General features: G+C 42.7%; 1 protein-coding gene across 1 annotated transcript in view; it reads right to left on the reverse strand.

The window, feature by feature from the left end:
• Positions 1-11,334: 11,334 nt before the first annotated feature.
• Positions 11,335-26,963, reverse strand: part of LTN1 (listerin E3 ubiquitin protein ligase 1) — a 161,974-nt gene continuing 146,345 nt past the window's right edge. Inside the window, exons 29-30 of the mRNA XM_056559464.1 lie at positions 25,551-25,718; positions 11,335-12,331 (exon numbers count right to left, since the gene is read on the reverse strand). Coding sequence (XP_056415439.1) covers positions 12,269-12,331; positions 25,551-25,718 — 231 coding nt within the window. The 3' untranslated portion in view covers positions 11,335-12,268. The remainder of the gene's footprint in view (positions 12,332-25,550; positions 25,719-26,963) is intronic.

Raw genomic sequence — 26,963 nt, forward strand, 5'->3', positions numbered from 1 at the left:
GGTTTAATATTCTGGAAATTGGAGCTCTCACCAGACCTCCAGATTCCTCCCCCACTACCCAACTCCTTCGCAAGCTCTGGGGCCATACGCCTAAGTTACTTGGTCTCACGAATTTCATATCAAGTACACCGCTGTGGCGTAACCCGGGCTTGCTGGTCTTCTATTCTTTTGCGGAAGCTGGTTATTGGGAGAGGAAGGGACTGTGTGAAGTGGGACAGTTAGCTGTACAGGGGGTAGTTCGATCTTTTGAGGACTTGCAGGAAGAGTTCGCTTTACCACGCTCATGATTTTATTGATACCTGCAGCTCCGTCATGTGTACGAAACTCAGAACCGGCTACGGCTGATGGAGGTACAGACTAACAGGGTCCTAGAATCTGTTGTTATGAAAGGGGAGTCTGCGGGAGTTATTTCCTGGCTCTACAGTGGGTTATTGGGTTTTTACCATGAACGTTTCCCCTTAACAGTCCGAACTAAATGGGAGAGGGACCTTGGTGGGTTGAGTGATGAGGAATGGTCTATAGTCCTGTCGCTTACCCAGTCACTGTCCTTGTCAGAGTCTAGTAGACTATCACAATTTTTCTTTTTGCACAGGGTATATAAGACCCCATTGCTCTTACATAACATTGGTGTTCAGTCCGACTCTGCCTGTCCTAGGTGCGGTGAGTTGGAGGCTCACTTGATACATATGATGTGGGCGTGCCCTGTCTTAACTGCTTATTGGACTGATGTGTTACACCTTATTACGACTGTCTATGGGATTACACTGAATAGAGAACCTAAGGTATGCTTACTTGGCCTTATTGGATGTGATCAGGAACCTTCCCTGAGAGAAGTGGGGATGTTACGTGTACTGTATCAAGCCAGAAAAAAAACTAATCGTGCCGTTCTGGATCAGACCGTCTCCTCCGGGAGTGGCTGATCTTATTAAAAGGATTCAGCAGATAGTGCGCTTGGAGAAGGGGATCTATATTAAGCGTAAAGTTGAAAGGAAGTTTGATGGTATTTGGGGACCCTGGGTACACCATTTTGACCCCCCGACGAATGCTTCATAACTGCTTGTATGCCCTTAGTCTGTACTTGATGTGATGTGATTGGCTTGCATACTGGGGATTTGCGAATGTGGTTTCACTCTTGTCTATGCCCGCCCTTTTGTCTCTATCCTTCCTCGGTGGCTATGTTGGAGTGCCTGTGGGTATCGCTTGCTGTGGTGATGTGCACAAGGAGCGAGGGAGTGTCCTCATCGGGATAACAGTTTATTTAAACCTCTGGTTGCCTACAAGTGCGTGCTTTTGTTGTTGCAAGGGGGAGAGACGGACAATTTGGTTGTTAGGTGGGTGGGGTTTATTGTATGTGCAATGTTTCTTGTAAGAAAATGTTTAAAACTTTAATAAAAAATATCTGATAAAAAAAATAAAAATAAAATAAGATCACTTCTTTCATTAGTCTCCGGCCTCTTTAAAAATAAAAGAAGCAATCTGATTGGTTGCTATGGGCAACTGCACCACTCTTCCTCTGCACAGGTTTTGATAAATCTCCCCCTGTATATATTTATATACAATATATGGGGGTATAAAGTCTGGGGCCTATAACTATATACGTATATATCACATAACCCCATTCCATTTTTTGTCTCAAGGGAATATGTTCAGCCAAATTTATCAGGCACAGCCTACTGACAATAGTAATGCTGTTTCTGGCAAACAAAACAAAACAAAAAAAAACCTTTTTCTATTTTTTATTTCTGTATCCATACAATGCCTTTAAATATCTGACAAGAATAAGAAAATCTCTTTGTAATGCCGCCGAAGCCCATCAGTCATTAATATCCCTATGTAATATATTCAGGGTCCGCGTCTCAAAGGCAATTAAGGAAAACACATAACATAACACATAACATAACACCACGACAGGCCGAACATTAAAACGTCAATACCAACTTTCCAATCGGTCGCAAAAGTGAAAATGGAATCCGAACTGGCAAAAATAAATCCGGTCCCCACCAAGGAAAACATCTCTGTGCACTGCGCTAAAGCAATGAATAGAAAACGCTGAAAACATTCACTCGGGAGATTTACAAGTTAAAAAATGAATCATAATTAGTTAAGGCTCGAAGATGTCTGAGGCGGCCAAGACTAACAGAGTATACAGCTGAGGAAGGTGAGGTCATCTCCGTGTGAGCCCAATAAGAGCGGCCACCTGTAGAGATAAAAAAACAGGCAAGAAGAATGAGTTTTCCAGCCATGGACGGAGTGTGAGATTTCCTTGGACCTGAAACGTTCAACAATTATTTCCACCGGCCTCGAAGACAATATTAGTAATCCCGTTATTTCTTGTAAACAAGCATCTCAGGGCTGTCGGCTAATTTTGGGGTAATAGGGGTTCTTTAGGAGTCAATTATATGAAAAATTGTGTTATAACAGCAAATTATGCTAAAGACAAGGTCAAAAGAAACAATGCCGGGGACACCGTTTTCTTCATTACATTACAGCAGCGCACACTTTTTTTTCCCATTCCAGCTCCCTCTCACTCCATCCCCGCTACCCTCTACCCGCGGGATGGGAACACAACTGGGACACAAGTTTTCTCATTCCCCTCTCTGGTGGCACAGGCGGGGCGCAAGTTGCCTCAGTCCCCACCATTTAGACAGACTGTATAGCGTAGCCAGAAGTGCGCTCCACAGCCTTTCTCCCATGTTAGCGGGTGGGTGGTAGATGAGCAGCATGAGTGGTGGAAGAAAGGCTGTGGAGCACACTCTTCGGGCTGCGCTCCACAGTCTGTCGGGGAGATGTGCGGAGGTGGCGGGGAGTAAGGCAACTTGTGTCACATCTATGTCCCCATCACACCGTGACAGAGAGCTTGGATGCAGAAAAGTGTGTCCCCGCCCTGCAGTGAGAGAGTGAGCAGATAGCTGGGATGGAGAAAACTGTGTCCCCGTAGCAGAGGGTGTTTGCGGGTGAGCCAATCACTGAAGGACTCACATTCGGCTACGGGGACACAGCTTACTTCATTACACCCAGCCACTGGTCTCCAGCAAATTACTTCTATTTAAACATATTAACCCTTCAAGTACTTATTAGCTGCTGTATGCTCCACAGGAAGTGCTTTTGTTTTTTTAAATTTCTTTTCTGTCTGACCACCGTGCTCTTTTCTGACACCTCTGATAATGTGAGGAACTGTCCAGAGCAGGAGAAAATCCCCATAGAAAACCTCTCCTGCTCTGGACAGTTCCAGACATGGACAGAGGTGTCAGCAGAGATCACTGGTCAGACAGAAAAGAAATTTAACCCCTTAAAGGACCAACACAAATAAATCTGTATGCCCCTGAAAGACCAGGCCTGTTTTTTCAAATCGAGGATGTCTGTCTTTATTAGAGAATAACTCTGGTAACGTTTTGCCAATCACGATAATTCTGACATAGTTTTTTTTGCCACAAGTTGTCCTTCATGTACATAGTAAAAGTAAGCCGATATCATTTGTACATTTTTTTAAAAATTACGATTTTTTGCTATTTTAACACTAATAGGTTGCATATATTTATACATTTATACATAGTTTATGAAACTTATACTTTCAGATGTCTACTTTATTTTGACAGCACTTTTTTTGTTTTTAATTAACATTTTAAATTAATTAGAAGCCTAACAATTTAACTTGAAATTTTGAAAAGTACATTTTTTTTTGTGTCCTATGCAAGGTTTGCAGACATTTTAAGGTAGTAGAACATAGGAACACCCCCCAAATTACCCAATTTTAAAAACTAGACCCCTCAAGGTATTCGCTAGGGGGTACAGTGAGTATTTTAACACCATAGTTTTTGGGCAGGAATTATTACAATGTCAGTGTTAAAAATTCGAAATTTGCCTTTTTTCACAAATGCATAATTTGTGGGGCATATTTTTCGTACATCACTTCTGATATTGCAAGAAATGCACCCTATATTTTATTGAGCTGCTCGGCCCGTGTTTGGAAATACCCCCGCTCAGGCCATATTTGGTTCCTTGGCCGCCTGGTAGGACCCAGAAGGAGAGGAGCCCCCTTTGGCTTTCAGGGCATCATTATATGAATTGTCCCCATTCATACTGCGTTTCTGCAGTATGTTTCCGTTGTCATGTCAAAAAAGGGATGCCAATGTATACTGTACCGTCTCATTCAGAAATGAATGGAGCTGCTACAGTATACGTCAGCATCACTCTTTTTGAGCGCATCCGCAGCATATTTCACACCACGGATGCCCCCGGCAGTCACAAGGGCGCGATCACTGCTGTGGCTCTGGCACGTCCTCACAGGCAATAACCGGGGCAGACCTGGGGGTCATTGTAAAGACCCCCGGCTGCCCAGGTAAGCAGCAGCACCCCGCGATCGTAGTGGGGTGCTACAGGAGAGAGACAGAGGGAGCCCCCTCCCTCTGTCAAAACTCCTTACAGCTCGCGGTCGCTTCCGACCGCGGCTGTAAGGGTTAAACTGCCGGGACCGAAGTTGTCTTCGGTCCCGGCAGTGCGGCAGGTCCCCGCCTGCCGGGGATCACACACAGCACCCTGCGATTGTGCTGCAGGGTGCTGCAGGGGTGACAGAGGGAGCTCCCTCCCTCTGTCATAACACTTACAGGCCGCGGTCACTTCCGACCGCGGCTGTAAGGGTTAAACTGCCGGGACCGAAGTTTACTTCAGTCCCGGCAGTGCGGCATGGTCCCGGCTGTGTGTTACAGCCGAGGCCCCACCGCGATCTCGTGGGTGCACTGGGCAGCACCCACGAGAACCATGGACGAGTATACACGTCCTGGTGCGGGAACGTGCATCCGCCCTGGACGTGTATACACGTCCATGGTCTTTAAGGGGTTAAAAAGAAAATATACAGCAGCTGATAATTACTGGAAGGGTTAAGATTTTTAAATAGAAGTAATTTACAAATCTGTTTAACTTTCTGGCACCAGTTGATTTAAAAAAAAATGTTTTTCACCGGAGTACCTCTTTAATTAAGAGCCTGAAGGACTGCTCCAATGCCTAATTGGCACCTCAAACATATTTGTGGGTTGTCGATCGGTTTCTATGGCAGCCAGAGGCCACTAGGCCTCCATGCCTGCCACTCTGTGATCTACTTATAGAGTCTGCCTCAGGAACTCAGTGATCAATGCTATGCAGTACATTGCATTGATCACTATAAGGCCTAGGTTTCCACAGTTTTTATTCTGGGTTTTCTTGACCAACAGATAAACTGCCACTAAAACTCTTTTTGCACAGTTTTTGTGGTGTTTCTTCTGGCGTTTTCAAACCTGTGTGGACACCCTCATTTTTAACTGTGTGTATTATACAGGAGCCCAGACTCCTGTCACTATACTGATGAAAGTCCTTTCTCCTAGTGGGACTGAGCTGTGTCCTCAGCTAAACAGCTACAGGTACAGCTAATGCTGGGCAGAAGATATATTTTGTATATCTTCTACCCAGCAAGAATATACAGTAAAGTGTTCTGTACACATGGCTGGTTTACTGTAATGCCTTGCTGGGCCCGGCGTGAAAAGAGTTAATATGTACTAAATAACTCCTATATAGATGGTTGTATACTGTATACCCTGAGCTAAGGTCCACTTACCAACTTCATACCTGGTCCAGGCCTGGTCCTGTGTAGTCCTGCACTAGTCATGATGACCGCAGCTGGACTGCCTCCTTCCTCCTACATTCTTATTTAGGCGGCAATAACGTGGAAAATCACCACCTGCACCAGTGCAGAGGTCACGTACCCTTCCCAGTGGCCATAGCCTTAAGTTATCTTCAGTATGTGTACTACACCATCAGCTGGAGCCTGCTGCCCTGGGGATCTGGGTCATTTGTCCTGGATTCCCCTGTGAGTGAGCTGATTATAATGTGGGCAGCTTGGTTCAGGTGGATTGGGGGGGATTTGGCACTGGAGATTATAACAATCTGGATATGTATTTGACAGAGAGAAGAGAAGGAAAGTGGGGGGGGGGGGGGGGCTCAACCCGATCAAATAATCAAATGGGGTGCTACTCTGTGATGAAGAAAACACAATATCAATAGTAAGAAAAAGACATCACTGAAAGATAGCAGCACACCCGGTAATACCAATAGAAATTCATTTATTAGTACACTTCAGTACAAAAAGCAGATTGCACATACAGGGTTAAACAGTTATAAACCACACACATTAAAAATTAAAAACCATTAAAAACCTGGCTAAAGGCCAGAGCACAACTAAGGGGAGGAGCCATGAACCCCCTCACCTAAATAGACACCCGTCCTCTGTGGTCAATTAAATAGCAAGTCAGAACCTAGCATATAAATGATCAATATCACTATGGAGAAACCAAGCCAGGGCAACACCTATACTTGCATATCCTGTAAGTGGTGACACAAGCTAGCGTCTCGGACCAGATAGAAGATGGAGGACGGGGTCACAGAATCTCCACGCGTTCTGTTGCCTGAAATTGGCAACTTCCTCAGGAGTCACCCTCCCCTTAGTTGTGCTCTGGCCTTTAGCCAGGTTTTTAATGTGTGTGGTTTATAATTGTTTAACCCTGTATGTGCAATCTGCTTTTTGTACTGAAATGTACTAATAAATGAATTTCCATTGGTATTACCGGGTGTGCTGCTATCTTTCAGTGATGTCTTTTTCTTACTATTGATAATGTATTTGACAGAAGCCTCATGCCACTCCTTTGGACCTTTAGCAAATCCGTCTTTAGATCAGGGGAAGTCTCAGGCTCAGAAGTTCCCAGGGAATTTTAAAATGGTATCCTGTAACATAACCATCGTAGGATGGATGCTTTAATAGAGCTCTGTGAATCCCAGTACAAGAGAGTTCCTCAGGGGTGGAGCCTTCCTGTTCCTGTTACTGAACTGAAGTTCCCCAGCTGTTACAAACCTGTGGGTGTAGGATTCCAGGAAATATGGTTTCCCAAGAGCTGCTGGTCCACAGGTTGGAAACTACTGTTTTAAAGGGAATATCTTATGTATTTTATGATAGTTTTTTAGTTAGATGTCAGTCTTTACTCTTTTTTTTTATATTGAGAGACACCTTTTCTGTATTTCTATACACAGTTTTGCATGGTTTGTTCTTTATGCAATGAAACTGCGTACAGAGTCTTATCTGTTTATAGTGTTATACTTATTAATATGTAATATCTAGTCATTTAGTTGAATTAGAAAATAAAGCTATCATTAACTCACCCACCATTGAGATGACTCTGCTCAAACTGTTCCAGTCCATACAGAAAAGCCGACATGTAATCTGCAAAAAAACAAGAAGCCTCTGCCTATTGTCTCTGCTCTAGAATAAAAACTGAAATATTTCAGAAACATTTTATACGGATAGCCACCTTAAAAAATGTTTATAATAAAAACATGATCTGTCTTTTTCTGAAAATGATACATTCCCTTCAAAGAATACAAGTGAAAGTACGGAATGAAACAATAAATATTCAACCCGTACAGGATGAAATGAAAATAGAACTTGATAACCGCTGTACCGATACAATCGCTTGCAGTGCATTATGTAATAGAGAGCACAGGCTAAATCCATCACACCTCTCCAAGCATTGTTACCAGATACGACAAGCCTGCATTTACAATAATGAGGAAAGTACAGATGTGCGCTGGACTCACCGCGAGCAGACCACTTTGGGGGAAACTAAAAAGAAAAATGAGATGTTAAAAATATCGTTTTTATTATTGTTTCAGATATTTTATTTGGCAAAATATTTTCTATTTTCAGAGTGCGGATGAGATCATTTTATTTCTTTCTAATAAATCTTAGGTTACACTTTAGTAACTCAGCACAGGTTTAGTTTTTATGTGAAATTTAAAGCGCTGATGCTATCAATTGTCTAGAGGCAAAAGAGGATACAATAACTCAGCTAACCAGGGACATAGCTATGGAGGGTAGTCATACCAAGGCACTGGTGCATGGGGACTCATAAGGAGACACCTGTATTATAAATGGCACATTGTAGATGTACTGGGTCCAGGAACCACACTATATATACTTTAGAGATTGTAAAAATATACCTAAACCCTGTATATAATTTGCATCACTAAACAGAAGGGACCATGTCTACAGAGGGTTGTTGACTCTATGGTGTATATATACCCTATCAGTAAATTTGGGCAAGGGTTAAAGCTATGGAAATTCACCTATTTAAACAGAAACATTTAGCCAAATGTGAGACAGTGACAGGAATGGTCGTCGGGCGTCACTATAATTCTCCAAGGTACCTGTTGTATGTCTCATCTAGGGAAAGATGAGTGAGAAATAAAAAAAATTAAATCTCTGGTGAGTGCTAGGGACTTAAAGCCTGTTATCAGGCCTGGATTATTGTGAAATGAAAGGCAGATTTAGTAGTGGGGCCTTTCATTTCCTTCCAGAACCATAATCAGATTTTTAGATTAGCCCAGATCAGCCCAGGTGCTGTAGACAGATCACCACTGAGCTTTAAAATGAAATGAGGCTGCAAGGAACATGCACCACTGATGAAAGTTAGAATTCAGAATTTTGCAGCTTTAAAAGGGGACATTATAACCTGTATGAGTAACACATACAGGTTGACTGTTGTTTTGGGTGGCTGGTAGTCAGCCACCTGTATAGACTAGGAAGTTTTCTGTATAGTCAGCACTGGACAAACAGGATTTATTTTGAATTTTTATGGCTGTACTAAAGGCTGTATTTTCTTTGCTGGAAAATAGAAACAGAAGAAGCCCTGTTTATACTTTACTTCCATGTCCCTGTCTCTGGCTGCTATTTTGTGGCTATTTTCCTGGTTCTACAGATTTATTCCTCTATGCTTGTTAGAAATAAAGGCAGAGAACCATGATGTAGAATATTTGTTCTTATATGTCATTTTTTTCCCATAAAATAAGCAGGATCCAGATTTTGTGACTAAGCTCAATAAAAGCTCATACAGCATTATAACTTCTATCCAAAATACATGCACCAGCACTACAATAGTAAGTCACAGGATGAAATACTCTCAGCTATTAGCTAGTACCCTGTATTTTGACATTTATACTGTAAGCATCAAAACAAAATTGGGTGTTGGGTCCCATCTTCAGTGGGAAGTAGATGGCGGTCGTCTGGGCACAGTTTTACCATTCAGTTTACCCCTATGACTTATGTGTAGTGACATTCTAATTACACAATAAGAAAATGGTGTAGCAACAACTCATGTTATGTTTGGACACAGTTTTCTGGGAGTCATTTGATGTTTAAAACTTAAAAACTTTTACTGTAAGTGTCAAAAAAATATATATTTTTTTCCATTGAAAGGCATTGAATTCAATAGAAAACTTTGGTCAGCTAACAAGTGGTTTAAAGGAGATCTCCAGTGAAAATTAACTTATCCCCTATCCAGAAGCTGATAAGAAGCTGATCACATGGGGTTCTACTGCTGGGCTTCCCCCCCGCGATCACCAGGATGAGTGAGGAAAGCGTGGTGCATTCAATGGGAGTGCTCGGGCATCATCTGCACTCCCATAGAAATGAATGAAGCACATGCCATCTACCTGTAGATGACACAAGCTCCTCACTGAGAATGCCGGGGTTCCATCCTGGACATCGCGAGGGGCCCAGCAGTTGGACCCCCCAAAATCATCTACTTATCCCCTATCCTGTGGATAGGGTATAAGTTAATTTACGCCAGAGTAGTCCTTTAACTTGACATTCTAAATTTTTTGCAGACATAAAATGAATGGGGTTATAGTAAATAGGGATACTTTCCTTGCTTCCAACACTCCACTTCAAACACTCAGCACCCTGGTGATCTTCTGTTCAGCACAGACGTGGTGCCTGCATGTACATGGCTTTAAAAACTAAGTGAGGCTGTGAGGAACCTGCATCACCGATGTGAATTTTAATCTGGTTGTTTGCAGCCTCAAAAGGGAACATCATAACCTATGTGAGTAATGCATTTGTTGACTGTTGTGTTTGGTGGCTGGTAGTAAGCCACAGAATCAGGAACAGCTCTGTACATTGTGCTATGATTATGCATGGTCAATAAACAACGGGGGGGTCATTTACTAATGTAATCCTAACTTTTTTTTCTCAGGTTTTGCACCAAAATTGTCCATAGAACCCGACAAACTCTCCATTTTACGCTGTAAACCTGAAAGGGGGCGTGGCATTCAGGGAAAGGGGCATGTCCCCAAAAAAGGGATACGTCCACTAATGTTCCCACAAAAAAAGTGGTAGATTTCAGCTCCGGAAAACCCGACAGCTCAGAGCATGTGTAAAAAAGGAGAAAAGAAAAAAGGAAAAAAAAAAACACTCCAAAACAGAAAGCTCCACTCTAAGTAAATCAGGGCCAATGTGCGGAGCTATTTGCTGTCATAGTCAGAGTGTTGTATCAGATATCAATGGCCTGGTCCAGTGATGGGCACACAGATTGTTACAAGACAGAGCTCTCATACCTATAATACACTGTGCTACCACATGTTACTGTCAAAGGACAGCAAGCAGAGATCTTGAAATCCAAGAGGAATTAATAGGCAAAGTAGGTAGGCAGGTAGGTAGGCAGGCAGACATGACGGGGGCCCGCGGGTCAGGTCCGCATCATCCCGGGAGATGTCTGCTTCTACCAGCAGCTGATATCTGCCGGCAATGACGGACATCAAAGATCACTCCGATGTCCACCATTTAACTGGTTAAATATCATGATCTATACAGATCACGGCATTTAATGGTGTCTAGTGGTCCATAGCCCACCCGTGATGGGGGGGGGGGGGGCTATGGGTTGCTAGGGAAGCCCAAGGCCTTACCGTGTCCTCGGCGCCTTCCCTGGCTCGGTTATTGCTAAGGGCTCCCTTTGGCAGCCCTTAACAATCAAGCACAGATTTCATAGATCAATGTAAAGCAATAGCATTACATTGATCTATGCAAGCCATCTGATGATGGCTTATGATAGGCACCTAGGCGGGCCAAAAAGTGTGTATAAAAAAGTAAAACAAAAATGTTTTAAAAAAGATTTAAAAAAAATCCCTTTTCCCATTTTTTAAATAACACACTGTACAAACAAAAAAAAAAAATACACATATTTGGTATCGCCACGTGCTTAATTGTCCGAACTATTAAATTATGTTTCTGATCCTGCACAGTGTATGGCGTAAATAAAAAAAATTCCAAACTCCAAAATTGCAGATTTTTGGTTCCATTACATCCAAAAATTTTTTTTATAAAAAGTGATCAAAATGCCAGAACTACACAAAAGTGGTACCGTTAAAAACTACAGCTCATGGCCCCAAAAAAACAAACCCTAACACTGCTCCATAGTGGAAAAATAAAGAAGTTTGGGGTGAGAACATGGTGATGAATAAACTTTAAGTTTTATTTTTCAAAGTTTAATTTTTTTTTAACCATAAAATGAAACAAAAATGATTCAAGTTTGGTATCATTGGAATCATACTGACTCACAGAATAAAGATGGAGTCTCAGATTTACCATATTTTGAACTCCCAAAAAATTATTGCCATACAAAATTGTTCAATTTCATATTTTTTCCAATTTTGCCCTACATATAATATATACAACTTTTTCAGTCGAAAATTAAAAAAGTTATGGTCTTAGAAGGTAAGGAAGAAAAAAACGTGTCAGAAAAAAAAAAATTAGCTGGGTCATGAAATTGTTAAATCAGTGATTCCCAACTGGTGCGCCTCCAGCTGTTGCTAAACTACAAGTTACACTGACAGCCAACACTGCATACTCTGACAGCCAATGGCATACACTGAAAGTCAACAGCTGTCTGGGCATACTGGGAGTTGTAGTTTTGCAACAGCTGGAGGCGCACCAGTTGGCATACACATTTATATGAACCAATCTCTGTTCAACATTAAAAAAAAAAAAGTTTACAACAACAATTTACCACAGTATTTTATTTAAAATAAATCTAATTTCCGAGGGAGGACAAAGCATCATTTACAGGTATCACGGCGTTTATGCCACCAGTTCTTTAAAACGCAAATGTTCTTTATTCGTTTTTCTTTTTCCGGCTTCTGACAGCGGTCTGATTTATACTTTCTGTAATACGTTACGGCAGCTTCAGTACTAAGTGTTATAGCTCAACCAGATGGTAAGAGGAGTTGTGCACAAGGTCATTTATGGATGGAGAAGAAATAGGAAAAACACCATTTCCACAGCCACTGTACGTCTATAGGGGACATTAGAAGATCGGTCGCATATAGTTGGTTGAATGTAGTAGAGGTGAAGCTGTACAAGGACCTCGCCGGATTTATGTCGGAGATTGTGAGTGTGCGTTACATCTGGGCACTCTTAGAAGAATGTCTCTCTGCACAGGGGACACGTGGACTTGTTGCTTGAGGTAAACCATTTGTACTAAAAAAAAAAATGGAAAAAAATTAAAATTTTATTATTATCCACCTCCTAAAGCAGTGATATCCAAACTGTGGACCTCCAGCTGCTGCAAAACTACAACTCCTAGCATGCCAGGAGTTGCAGTTTTGCTTGCTAGGAGTTGCAAATTTGGAGGCTCTACAGTTTGAGACCACTGTTCTAAAGCAAAGCAAGCCAGATATATGGAGAACACGTGACATACAAAAACAGGATTTCTATTCCAAAAATGTGACTTACAGCTGATAAAATCCATGAGGTCTTCTCCAGCAATGACCATGAAGCAATTATCTATGATTTATTGACTGCTCAATATATAGTAACTTTGAGAACCGCAACAGGACCAACCTTTATCCTACAGTACTCAACGGAAAGACGTCCGAACAAGGTTGTCAAGCACTTTAGCTTCATATCGGATCAGTGGGGGTCTGACTTCTGGAACCTCCACCAATGAGTTAGTCGAAGGGGCTGTGACACTTCAGTGACACCCAGTTACCTTAAATAAGAACTCCATAATTTTTGTTTGCCTATATTATGCACACTTCCCATCTCTAGTCCTACAGTATCATCTGTTTCATCCCAGCACAGCGGCATCCATGTGTTTTATTACAGTAACTGGGTTAGGTGATCACAAGTCCCACAGAAAATCAGTGTCAGAAGAAGTGGTCAGCCCTGGGTTAGCTGAATTCCTGTGAACTACATCATAGCCTACCAGATTCTCCTGGCAACTCCCAGATCCCTTCCCTTCCAGATCTACATACTGCTGCTGCTATCTCTATAGGGTTAGGATATATAGTACTTACACACCTCCCTTCCAAGCTCTATCTGTACACTGCTGCTGCAATCTCTATAGGATCAGGATACATAGTAGTTCTGCACCTCCCCCTACAGCTCTATCTGTATACTGCTGCTGCTATCTCTATGGTATCAGAATACATAGTAGTTGTACCTCTCCTCCTTGTTCGATCTGTATACTGCTACTGCTATCTCTATGGGATCAGGATATATAGTAGATATACCCCTCCCCTCAAATTCTGTCAACTGCTGCTCTCCCTATCAGGTCCGGATATATAGCAGCAAAACTACAACTCCCAAGATGCCCAGGTGTCCGGGTATGCCGGGAGTTGTAGTTTTGCAACATCAGGAGGTCCAAAGTTTGGAGACCACTGATCCAACCCCATGGCAGAAGGGACACTGTTTTGGGCAATAGCGCCTTCAGACAACTCTTTTTGATGCTCATAAAGCTCCAGAACACCTGCTAAGCACCAGGCTATTACAGGGTAAAGTAGCGTGGAATTTAAGGATTCCCTCCCTGTTAAGAAGGTCTTTTCATCTCTTGAAATATTTAACTGAATGTAAACAAATGTAGATTAATATTCAATGGTGCAGGGTAAAAAAATATGGGAGTGAGAGAAATGTCTCCTCAGCTGAAAGGTCCATTATTGTTCTGTAGTGGGGAGTATGATATGGATACAAGGGGGGAGCTGCTAAACCTCTCACTCCTAAATAGCTGCGCCATGAGATCACTCATTCTAGTACAGACATCTATGGGGGAGACAATATGTCAGGAAGACAACGGTGTACACATTACTGTACTATAATGGTCTGTGTCATAACATGGAGCGCTGGGATAAGAAATGCACCCGGCACCAATATAGCATCGTGTGTAGTGAAAATATTCACAGTATTCCCTTAGGAATTTTCTTATGGTGCTGTTTGCCAACCTTTGACATGAACACATTTGGGCAATTGTGTAGCACCTGATTTTACTGCTAGTCAGTGGAAATGCAAGAAACATTGAGGTCCTGCACTCATTTATGGTGGGTACATGTGGATTCCAATGGCTAGAGAGGAAGACACCTGCTAGTTCCTAAAGCAAAAGTATGGACCTGCTACATCCGCATGAATTCTGACCATGGTCACCCACCACCTAAACTGGCCATCAGCTTGTGGGAAACCTTGTGCATGGCAGCTGGATATTACATATACTGTGGCAAATCCTTAAAGGGGTACTCCACAGCCAGCGTTCGGAAGTAAATGTTCCCAACGCTGTTTTCGCGCAGCGGGGGTCGACCACGCCCCTCGTGTCATCACGACCACACACCCTCAATGCAAGTCTATGGGAGGGGCGTGACTACACTCTACAGAGGATGGTGCTGGATTGCTGCATATGGGCACTGAAGACATTAGGACCTACAAGAATGTATGCATACGTCTCAAAACATTAAAGGGGTATCCAACATAAAGTGACTTTAATAATTAAGTGTCATACAGTAATGAACATGCTTACCAAGGATCTGTGCTTGTGTTGGTGGTAAATGGCTGTGCCCCCCATAATGCTGCTGACTTGTTTTTGGGAACTGGCTACTTCCTGTTTCTGTGGCTTCTCTCAGACTACAATTTCCAGGACTATTTGCTTTAAGGTGGGAGGTGACCCCCCCCCCCCCCCCCATGCCATTGGAGAACAGAACAACCTGGCACACAAGCTCTGGATCTGGGATTATCCTGCCAAATAAGGTCACTGCCATTAGGGGATCCTGCTGCCATGAAGGGGGGACGTGGTCTGTACAATGTTTAGGGAGGTGATACGTGTCACAATAGCATCCACATGGTGCCAGGATTGTCCATCAAACTACCCTACACTTGTCTTCTTCCCATGCTGCATCCTGGTGCCCTGTCTTGTCTTGTCTTCTTCCCATGCTGCATCCTGGTGCCCTGTCTTGTCTTCTTCCCATGCTGCATCCTGGTGCCCTGTCTTCCACAGATGAATGATGAACATGCACCTGCAGTCCACAACATGATATATAGCACAATCCATCAGACCAGCCCGCCTTCTTCCACTGCTCCATGGTCCAGTTCTGATGATCATGTGCCCATGTTAGACACTTTTATATATGGACAGGGTTCAGCATCAGCACTCTGACTATTCTGGGGCTATGCTGCCTCATACAGTAGAAATAAAGATAATGGATAGTGCAGATCATAATTAATTATCCGAGGTGAGATTTGAATATACACCTATACCCTAGGTGTCAGAAAATAGTATAATGGAAAACAAATATATAACCAAAAACCTCAAGGATAACACCAGGGTTACTGGTGAATGATTGAAAAACTAGAGGAGACCGCGCTTCAATTATATGTGAATTTTATTAAAAGACATGAAATTCATATAAATGTAATTAGAAACATAATTATAAGTCCTGTCACAGGGCCCTTGGGGCAGGACTAGCATAAAATAATGAATGACAAAGGTAAAATGCACACTACTACAATAAAATGCTAAATATTCACTCATTGTCATATAGTAGATAGTCCAGAATCTAGAACTGCAGTCCAGAATAGAGAAGACCTATTGATGGTCTACAATTCATAGATGGCATATAGAGATCTATAGTAGCAGAGTCTCACCCGTGTAAGGTACTGGCAGGCGTCTGTTTAAGTCGTGGACACACTTTACCTGAGAGGTCAGACGCTTTAGTACATGCGCTGGTAGAACTGAGTTGTAGAAGATCCGGTGCAGGATGTTAACGAGCGCTGGCAAGTGCTGCAGTGGCTGGTCCGTAGGCACAGGACCCCATAAATACCGCAGATACCACTGAATCCCTGGCAGATGGAACTATAGCAGGAGCGCAGGCAAGCGCTGCTGGTTCGTTGGTGCCGGGCTCAGAGGGAGCGGTGATACAGCACTTGGATGAATAGATGCAGCACTTGGTTTACAGGTACATACAGCGCTTTGCGGGCAGGTGCAGAGTCCTCGTGGCTGGGCATCTGACGTCAGTGGTGCTCTCAGGATCACCAGGTACAATTCAAAAGGTGGAATGCTGGACCACTTCAGAGCTGAATTGCTAGATATATAAAAGTAGTAGTGCGCCTATAGATATACACATTAAACTAGACGCGTTTCAGGGTACTAATGTAAACCTATACGACCCTTTTTTCAGTAGATGTGATATCATCTACTGAAGAAAGGGCCGTATGTGTTTACATTAGAACTCTGAAACGCCCAGCCACGAGGACTCTGCACCTGCCAACCAAACGCTGCATCTATTCATCCAAGTGCTGTATCACTCTGCCATCTCACCACTCCCTCTGAGCCCGGCACCGCCGGACCAGCAGCGCTTGCCTGCGCTCCAGTTATAGTTCCATCTGCCAGGGATTCTGCAGTATTTATGGGGTCCTGTGCCTACGGACCAGCCACTGCAGCACTTGCCAGCGCTCGTTAACATTAACCTGCACTATCGGATCTTCTACAGCTCAGTTCTACCAGCGCATGTACTGAAGCGTCTGACCTCTCAGGTAAAGTGTGTCCACGACTTAAACAGACGCCTGTCAGTACCTTACATGGGTGAGACTCTGCTACTATATATCTCTATATGCCATCTATGAACTGTAGACCATCAAAAAGTCTTCTCTACACTGGACTGCAATTCTAGATTCTGGACTATCTACTATATGACAATTAATGAATATTTTGCATTTTACCTTTGTCATTCATTATTTTATGCTAGTCCTGCAACAAGGGCCCTGTGACAGGACTTATAATTATGTTTCTAATCACATTTAATAAAAGGATTCAGGAGCATATCCACATCATGTGAACATCTCGGGTGCCTCACGGCACTTCCGTGATGCTCTCTTAGGAGACACATCTTCTTTAACTTTTCATTGCGTAGAACTAGTACGCAAGCCCTAACGAGGTGGGGATCATGTGATCAAATTGTTACGAAATAGAGAAGTGTACTGGATACACACACTGCACACTACACAATCTTTTGGTTTAAATTGCAGGACGGATTACATTTTTCATTACTAACAAGTATGGTTTCTTATGTTTTTGATGTCTTTTCATGCTATATATTTTCTCTTTTTTCTTATTTTTTGTTTTGTTTCCTATCCATGGTACTATAGGTACTAGTTAGGTCAGGTTGCTTTATACAATTGTATTGTGTACGGGTCGATCTGACTGTGGCATGGTGAGGGTTAAGAGGAAGTTTTACCTTCTTGTCCCTCCCCTAACACTTACGGATCCCCATTTATACCTGGCTGTACCTGAGAATTTGTGCGCATTAACGAAGGGCCCTACCCGAAACGCGTCACGCTGTGTTCTCCTGCTGCTGCTTTTACTTAGGCTGTGCCGCCCACATTGCGGGTTTTTTCCGGTTCAATAAAGCTTTCATCGCTTTACCACTGGCTCTTCTATCGTTTTGCCTAATTATATTTATATGAATTTCATGTCTTTTAATAAAATTCACAAATAATTGAAGCGCGGTCTCCTCTATAGTTTTTCCATCATGCATCCTTGAGGTTTTTGGTTATATATTTGTTTTCCATTTGGCCTCATACAGTAACCTACAATATACTGTGTGATCTGACCTTTTTATTATAACAAGTAGCAATACTGTATTTTGCGTAATTTGTTCCACAGTGGCTTCTGTGGGATCAGAGCAAACAGAAAATAGTCTTTACCCCCACGAGCATTAATGGGCCTTAGGTGCCCAGAACATTTTTGACAGTTCACTGGTTGTCCTTCTATGGAGCACTTTCGGTAGGTACTATCCACTGCATATCAGGAACACCCCACAAGACATCAGGTTCTAGAGATGCCCTGATCCTGTGGTCTAGACATCACAATGTGTCCTTTTCAGAGTCCCTCAGATCCTTACACTTGCCCATTTTTCCTGCTCCCAACACATCATACTGAACAACTAACTGGTCACTTGCTGCCTAATATATCCCAATGACAGGCGCAAATGTCACCTGATAATCCACGGTATTCATTTGACCAGTTTTTGGTTTTATTATTACGGTTGATCTGTGAAAATATATATACAGTGATCCCTCAACTTACAATGGCCTCAACATACAACACTTTCAACATACAATGGTCTTTTCTGGACCATTGTAACTTGAAACCAGACTCAACATACAATGCTACGGACAGTCCAGATCTGTGATACCTGTCACAACTGGAGGAACTGACCAATCAGAATGGGCATTTTACTGGTAAATCACCTGTATTACTGAAGTGCATGCACTGACTGGCTGTCTGGTAACGCCCCCTACAGTACAGGGAGGAACTACAAGTTCTGTACTACTCCTTACCTGTGCCAGGGTTAGCTGCTCCTTTGGACACCAAGTAAGGGCGGCTCCATTTTGAACACTGTGTGTACTGTATAGGACCCTGAAGAAGCTTCTGTCCTCTACATAAACCATTGTTTCCCAAGCAGGGTGTCTCCAGCTGTTGCAAAACTACAACTCCCAGCATGCCCGGACAGCCAACGCTGTCCGGGCATGCTGGGAGTTGTCGTTTTGCAATAGCTGGAGGCACTCTGGTTAGGAAACACTGACATAGACAGTGATTTACAGCAGCTCTTTCTTACTTTTCTTTTTATATAGCTGTTTTTATTTTTGCAAGAGAAAAAAATAAAACAACATACATTATCAACAATAGATAGGACATATAGAATTGTCAAAGAGACACAGCTCTCTTCAATCAAGGTCTGTAGAAAAATCTACAAGACAGATGGGATCAAAGATAGGGATCAAAGATAGAAAAAGTATTCAATAAGATCATCCATCCAATAATAAGGCATACCGTGTTCATTTTGATACGTAAATACCGGTAGTTAGTGGTAAAAAGCCATATTCAACTGTAGCGCGAAATGCTAGCAAACCTAAATACGGGCAACAACTTAAGATAAGAAGCTCACATAGCATTTACAACTATGACTGAAAAGCATGAAATTCAGTTAAAACAGACTAGGGTCATAATGTAGAGGAGGGTAACCTTTAAGTCAGGCCTCCTTATAGGTAAAGAGCAAGACATAAAATTAAATAAGGAGAAGAAGTGAAAAAAAAAAGAAAAGAGAAGAGTAAAAAAGATAAGTAGAAAGGCAAATGAACAGAAAGAAAGGACAAAGAGCGTTGGATATCCGCAAGGTCATGGAATATTAGGTCTGAGAGGAGGAAGAGTCCATCACCTCTCAAGGATGCCATGTTTGCTGATAATTAGGCAACGTATTTTCCATGACTGCAGATAGATACTCCATGCGTTTAGTTTCTCTGATTTTATCTAGTAAAACTGGGAAGGGGGGGGGGGACCTCCGACCGTAACCACCACTGTGCTATGAGACATTTGTCCGCCGTCAGTATATGGAGAATCTATTTTTTCTGAAATTTAGTAAGACTAACCGGTAGTAGATTAAGAAGATACACGAAGAGTCCTTCGGATTATGTGGTTAACTGCCAGCCAATAGTGTTTTAATCGATGGCAGTCCCGGAAATTATGAGGTAAAGTGCCAGTTGCAGTCTTGCATCGCCAGCATGTATCAGGAATGTGGGGGTAGAATTTATGTAGGACATCTGGGGTATGGTACCACCGCAGCAGTATCTTATATTGATTTTCTCACACACGAGGCTGATCTCGCTGCGTTGGACCATACAACGCGCCATCTCTCAAAAGGAATGCTATGTTCCAAATAGTCCTCCCATTTGTGCATATATGGGTGAAGGTTCGATGAGAGATCAGTTGGCGTAGAGAGTATCGTGTATATCCGAGAGATAAGGCCTTTGGATGAGACCGTCCCTTTACATAATCCCTCAAATGAGGTTGATGGGGGAAGCGGGGTAGTAGTCTGGGAGGAGAAAAAGTGTTTAATAATTCTTCTATACAATGTTATAGATGACTCGGAGAGATTATATTTATCACGAAGATCTGCAAAGGACAGAACATTGTGTCTCAAAGGATCAATAATGTTATAGAGATAAATCAGTCCTGCCTCTTTCTAAGGGGAGATCACCTCCAAATCACTACTGAGAGGTATATTAGAGTTGGAAAGAATCAAAGTTTGCAAGTTGTTACGTGATTTCAAACTATATTCCGGGGAGCATTTGTTCCAAACTTCAAGTAAATGTCTCATAGGGCCTAATAAATTTTTGGTGGAGTAGTGAGAGGGAGGACCAAAACGGGACCATCCGTAATTGCGCAGCCAGGTAGTATTTGTGAAGATCTGGGAAAGCCAGACCTCCAAATGATTTTAGGGATGTCAAGACTGAGAAGGGTATTCTATGTCTTCCCTCTTTCCAAACGAATCTCAGCAATGGGGTATGAATTTTACGTATAGCGGTTTTAGATATAGATATAGGGAGCGTTTCAAACAAATACAAATATTTCGGTAAAACAAACATTTTAACTGCGGCTATTCTACCCAGTAATGATGAAGGTAATTGCGACCACTTTTGGAGTAAACCATTAACCTCTCGCATCAAAGGAAGGAAATTTGATCTAAATAGAAGGGAATATTTAGGGGTAAGGTTAATCCCCAAATATTTCAGACTAGAATCCTGCCAACGGAAGTTATAATTTAATCGCATGTTATGTAAGTCCGTGTCAGTGACATGAATAGGTAGTGCCTCAGTTTTTGACGAATTAATCTTGTAGCCAGAGACTTTTGAGTAGGTCCCTATGGTTGTAAGTAGATTAGGCAATGAGATGTGAAGATTAGTTAACGAGAGGAGGACTTCATCCGCAAATAGAGTAACTTTATATTCAGCTGATGCTATCGTGACCCTCGAGATATCAGGGTGATTCCTTATGTTAGCGGCCAGGGGTTCTATGCTGAGGACAAAAAGAAACGGGGATAAGGGGCATCCCTGCCTGGTTCCATTCGATATGCTAAAAGGGGGGGGGGGACATGGCATGTGGGAGTCGTACTTGTGCTGATGGAGATACATACAGGCCGGCTACAGCAGAAGCGAATTGGCCAGTAATTCCATATGTTTCTAGCACTTTCAGCAGGAAAGACCAGCTCTTTCTTACTTTTCTATGTATGGAATTGCTCTATTAGTTATCTACTTACTTTTCTTTAATCCTCACTTTTTCCTTTTTTTCGGATGACATTTTGGGGCTTCAGAACAAATTACCAGGTTTCTATAGGATTATGGTCTCAACATACAATGGTTTCAACATACAATGGTCATCCTGAGGGACCTGTGTGTGTGATATATATATATATATATATATATATATATATATATATATATATGTGCAATCAATAAAGAACAAAAGGCAATCCTGCACTCACCGCCCAGGTACACTGTATTCGGCTCCTCTCATAGACGCATCATCCGACACGAAGGTGTGTTTGCCGTGGGGTGCTCTGAGCGCCCCACGGCAAACACACCTTCGTGTCGGATGTTACGTCTGTGAGAGGAGCCGAATACAGTGTACCTGGGCAGTGAGTGCAGGATTGCCTTTTGTTCTTTATTGATAGCACACTCTTATCCTGTATTTCATTGATCCTAGCACCACCACAGGACAAGTTTTTCTGTTACCCACCGAGTGTATCCTTTACTGTTCCTTGGATAGTGGCTGTATAAATGTCCAGACTAGTGGTGGTGCCACTCAGATTTCTCTTCGCTACACTTGCTGAATATATATATATATATATATATATATATATATATATATATGCAAATCAGCTCATCACACCACCTTCACAGGTAGTTTGTCCTGCAAACAGCTCAGGCTCTAGTTAAGAAGTCTCAGAACTGATTGGGATTTATGCCAAGCCAGAACTCTCAGATGGGTCCTCTTTCCTTCTGGAGAGAGAGTTCTGGCTTGGCATGAATCCCAATCAGTTCTGAGACTTCTTAACTGGAGCCTGAGCTGTTTGCAGGACACACTACCTGTGAAGGTGGTGTGATGAGCTGATTTGCATATTTTTGTACCCAGGAGCCCGCGGAGTGCTATATGGCCTACTTAAATCTCCGTTTTACACCAGAAGTGGTGTCCTCTCCCTGAGGAAAGTACTGACCCCGTTTATATATACATATATATATATAAATATACACACATGCACTTTGTCATGAACAGTGAATCTTGACCTCAGAGTCCCGGTGAGGATGTTCTTCTTAAAATTTTGACACCAGGGCAGGGATTCGAAGTATGGCCGGAGGGTAGACACCTGGGACTGGTTTCCCGGCCTCTCACTGCCAGCTTTTTCCCTGTATGAAAGAACTGAGAGTACTGTACTGAGCTGATCTTAGGGGATTAAGTAGGATATTGCTGGTTTACCTTGGGAGAAATTACCCCCAGTAACAAAGTGATCTTTTCAGGCGGCTTCCCCCCTTATTGCTAAGAAGCACGTGGCCCGTGGAGAGGGAAGATTATCTGTAGCTAAAACTGAGGAAAGCAAAATACCATGAGATGGCAAAAAAAAGCCCAAATTTAGAAGCAGAAATATACACTCATATGAGATTTATCAAAACCTGTGCAGAGGAAGAGTGGTGCAGTTGCCAATGGCAACCAATCAGATCTCTACTTTCATTTTTAACAAGGCCTCTGCAAAATGAAAGAAGCGATCTGATTGGTTGCTATTGGCAACTTTTCCTCTGCACAGGTATTGATAAATCTCCCCCATAGTTCATCAACCAGGACTGGACAAAGGCAGCTCTGCAGCTTTTACGTCTTACAATTCTCCCTTGTTCCCTTAAAAGGGTTAAAGGGGTACTCCGGTGGAAAACTTTTAGTTTTTTTTTTAAATCAACTGGTGCCAGAAAGTTAAACAGATTTGTAAATCACTTCTGTATAAAACTCTTAATCCTTCCAGTACATTTTAGGGGCTGTATACTAAAGAGAAATCCAAAAAAGAAATGCATTTCCTCTGATGTCACGACCACAGTGTTCTCTGCTGACCTCTGCTGTCCATTTTAGGACAGAGCAGCATATGTTTGCTATGGGGATTTTCTCCTGCTCTGGAAAGTTCCTAAAATAGACAGCAGAGGTCAGCAGAGAGCACTGTGGTCGTGACATCAGAGGAAATGCATTTCTTTTTTTGGATTTCTCTTTAGTATACAGCCCCTAAAAAGTACTGGAAGGATTAAAAATTTTTAATAGAAGTGATTTACAAATCTGTTTAACTTTCTGGCACCAGTTGATTTAAACATTTATTTTTTCGACGGGAGTACCCCTTTAACTGAGACCAAGTACCACATCAGATCCTTTTCTAATCCTTTATATACAAAAAACATTCAGAAGCAGCCTTAAAGGGGAACTCCAGTACATAAGTATGTATTCCCTACCCAAAAGAATAGGGCATAAGTGTCTGATTGTTGAGGGAGGATGGGTACGACCGCTGGGACCCCCACGTGTGTTGGCCCCCTTTGTGCTGTGGGCGACAGAAATCGGAGAACAAAGAGGTCAGTTCGTGCATTGGGGTGCCGGCCATGAGATCACATGTTGTCCCAGCAGTCGGACCCCCCTCAATCAGACACATATCCCATATAAGTAGAGAGATAAGCGAGATCAATAGCTGGGAAGGGTGATATCCCTGTATATGAGTGATGACATTTGTTGTAAATATTTTGTTGCAGAGATCAGAAACACAGCTAGGTGAGGGCAAGGGCAGCGGGCAGACAACGTACATCCTTGTTCGCACCCAGATTCTAAAGCTTGGTCGATAGTTCTTTTGGTCAACAGATATCTCTCCTGATCCCACCACATATGCGAATGGTCGGCTCGGGGGAGTAGGGGTAAGCTGTTGCCAGATTCTTCTGGTAGCTGCTTATCTGAGAACAAAAGAATAGTGCAGCTGAAATCCAACATGCCTCATCCTTGACATCGATCTGCCATCAGGGAGGAGTGAGGAGGCTGCCACACAAATTACACAGTTGGAATTTCCCACTGAAATATTCATTTCAAATGTGTATAGCAGCCTTAAAGGAGTACTCCGGCGCAAAACATCTTATCCCCTATCATAGGGATAGGGAATAAGATGTTAGAATGCAGGGATCCAACCCCTGGGGACCCCCGCGATCGTCGGCGCGACACTCCGGTCATCCGTGCACGGAGCGAAATCTGCTCCATGCCGGATGACTGGCGACTACAGCAGCCGCGCCCCCTTCATTCAGGTCTATGGGAGAAGGCGTGACAGCTACATATTAGCCGTCACGCTCTGTCCCATAGACATGAATGGAGGGGGCTTGGCGTGATATCACAAACAGGGGTGCTCTACGCTTCCATGTTCCGGACACCACTGCTGCCTGCCCAGAGATCGCAGGGGTCCCCAACAGCGGGACCCACGCGATCTAACATCTTATCCCCTATCTTTTTGATAGGGGATAAGATGTTTTGCACCGGAGAACCCCTTTAAGAAAGTAGCTTACATAGAATTTTAATGAGGTCCAGTATGTTTGTCATTATAGCCACTTCCATCAACGTAACTGCAGCGATTCACATAACAACCACTTTCTTTCCATTGTTCCGATTAGACCTTAAAGGCGTCAAACATCGGTTTGTCTCCTTAGAATCCAACTCTAAGAGTGAGAGCAAAGAGCCGTGAGAATTAGTGATTTCCCCTATTTACGTGTTACATGTTACGTGTTATAGGCAAAATAGGCAGCCGCCTAGAGCGCCCTCTTGAATGGGGGGGCGCCACTCGCTGCCGCGAGAAAGTTAAAGGGATACTCCGGTGGAAAACTTTTTTTTTTTTAATCAACTGGTGCCACAAAGTTAAACAGATTTGTAAATTACTTCTATTAAAAAAAATCTTAATCCTTACAGTACTTATTAGCTGCTGAATACTACAGAGGAAATTCTTTTCTCTTTGGAACACAGAGCTCTCTGCTGACATCATGACCACAGTGCTCTCTGCTGACATCTCTGTCCATTTTAAGAACTGTCCCGAGTAGGAGAAAATCCCCATAGCAAACATATGCTGCTTTGTGACAGTTCCTAAAATGGACAGAGATGTCAGCAGAGAGAACTGTACTTGTGATGTCAGCAGAGAGCACTGTGTTCCAAAAAGAAAAGAATTTCCTCTATAGTATTCAGTAGCTATTAAGTACTGGAAGGATTATGATTTTTTTTTTATATATATAGAAGTAATTTACAAATCTGTTTAACTTTCTGGCACCAGTTAATTTAAAAAGTAAAAATAAAAAAGTTTTCCACCGGAGAACCCCTTTAAGACAACCAGCAGCCGAACCACTCGCTAAGCCAGCAGCATGAGGAGGAGGTTTGTTACAGTGTGTCACTCCAGTAGTAAGGTGGGGCTTGTCAAAGGGCGGAGTCAAGGGGCAGCAAAATTAGCATTTGCCTAGGGTGGCAAAAATCCTTGCACCAGCCCTGGAGAACACCTTTTGTGAGCAAACCCATGAAAACTCCGACGCCGTCAACTATAAAAAGCTGAGCGGTCCTTACCAGGCACTGCGAATGGAACTTCTTTTTGCAGGTTCTGCAGGCTTTTTTAGGTAAGGAATAATTGGAACCATGAATGACCGAGAAACAGATCATACAGTCTTCAACGCCTTCAAACCGCTTGTCTACATTGTTCTTCCAGAGGGCAAGGCCTTCCATTATGCTCCCGTTCTGAGGAGATGACAGCAGAAAATTATTTACACACAATAGACCAGTGTTTTCCAACCAGGGTGCCTCCAGCTGTTGCAAAACTACAACTCCCAGCATGCCCAGACAGCCTTCGGCTGTCTGGGCATGCTGGGAGTTGTAGTTTTGCAACAGCTGGAGGCACCCTGGTTGGGGAACACTGCAATAGACAGATAAGCAACCAATACATAACCATCATAAGTTATAAAGAACTGAGAATGAGCAAACACACAGCACGAATCAGTGGATCCGAATGTCAGGCAGCGGCGGCCAATTTGTTTTGTCCAGAAAAAGTACTTTCGCTTTGCAAGCGCTCCAAGGCATACCAGATTTTTCCAGGAAATTGAAATGACTTTCTCTGGACAAAATAAATGTAAGTTTGTTTGTTTTAAAATGAAGCCTAGTCAAGTTTGGGGAAAAAAACAAAAAAACAATTTTGCTGGATAACCTTTTTCAAGACAATATGGGATATTTATCAATACCTGTGCAGAGTAAAGGTTGCCCAGTTGTCCATAGCAACCAATCAGATTGCTTCTTTCATTTTTCAAAGGCCTTGTTAAAAATGAAAGAAGAAAATTTTGATCGGTTGCTATGGGCAACTGCACCACTCTTCCTCTACACTGGTTTTGATGAATCTCCCCCAATGGGAGTAATGCAAATTGCATAAAAGAACAGTCTCAGCTGTTTTGGGCTTCCTAACTACCTCCTCCTGCCATAAACGGGCTGGAGGGGACCGGGGAATCCTCGATCTAAAGAAAGATGCAGGTCCCTGAGGTGGGACAACTATTTAGCAGATATGTAAGGCATATCCTGTATATACAGGGTGGGCCATTTATATGGATACACCTTAATAAAATGGGAATGGCTGGTGATATTAACTTCCTGTTTGTGGCACATTAGTATATGTGAGGGGGGAAACTTTTCAAGATGGGTGGTGACCATGGTGGCCATTTTGAAGTCAGCCATTTTGAATTCAACTTTTGTTTTTTCAATAGGAAGAGGGTCATGTGACACATTTAACTTATTGGGAATTTCACAAGAAAAACAATGATGTGATTGGTTTCAACGTAACTTTATTCTTTCATGAGTTATTTACAAGTTTCTGACCACTTATAAAATGTGTTCAATGTGCTGCCCATTGTGTTGGATTGTCAATGTAACCCTCTTCTCCCACTCTTCACACACTGATAGCAACACCGCAGGAGAAATGCTAGCACAGGCTTCCAGTAT

Source organism: Hyla sarda, chromosome 2 (genome assembly GCF_029499605.1).
Source record: "Hyla sarda isolate aHylSar1 chromosome 2, aHylSar1.hap1, whole genome shotgun sequence".
Classification (NCBI taxonomy): domain Eukaryota; kingdom Metazoa; phylum Chordata; class Amphibia; order Anura; family Hylidae; genus Hyla; species Hyla sarda.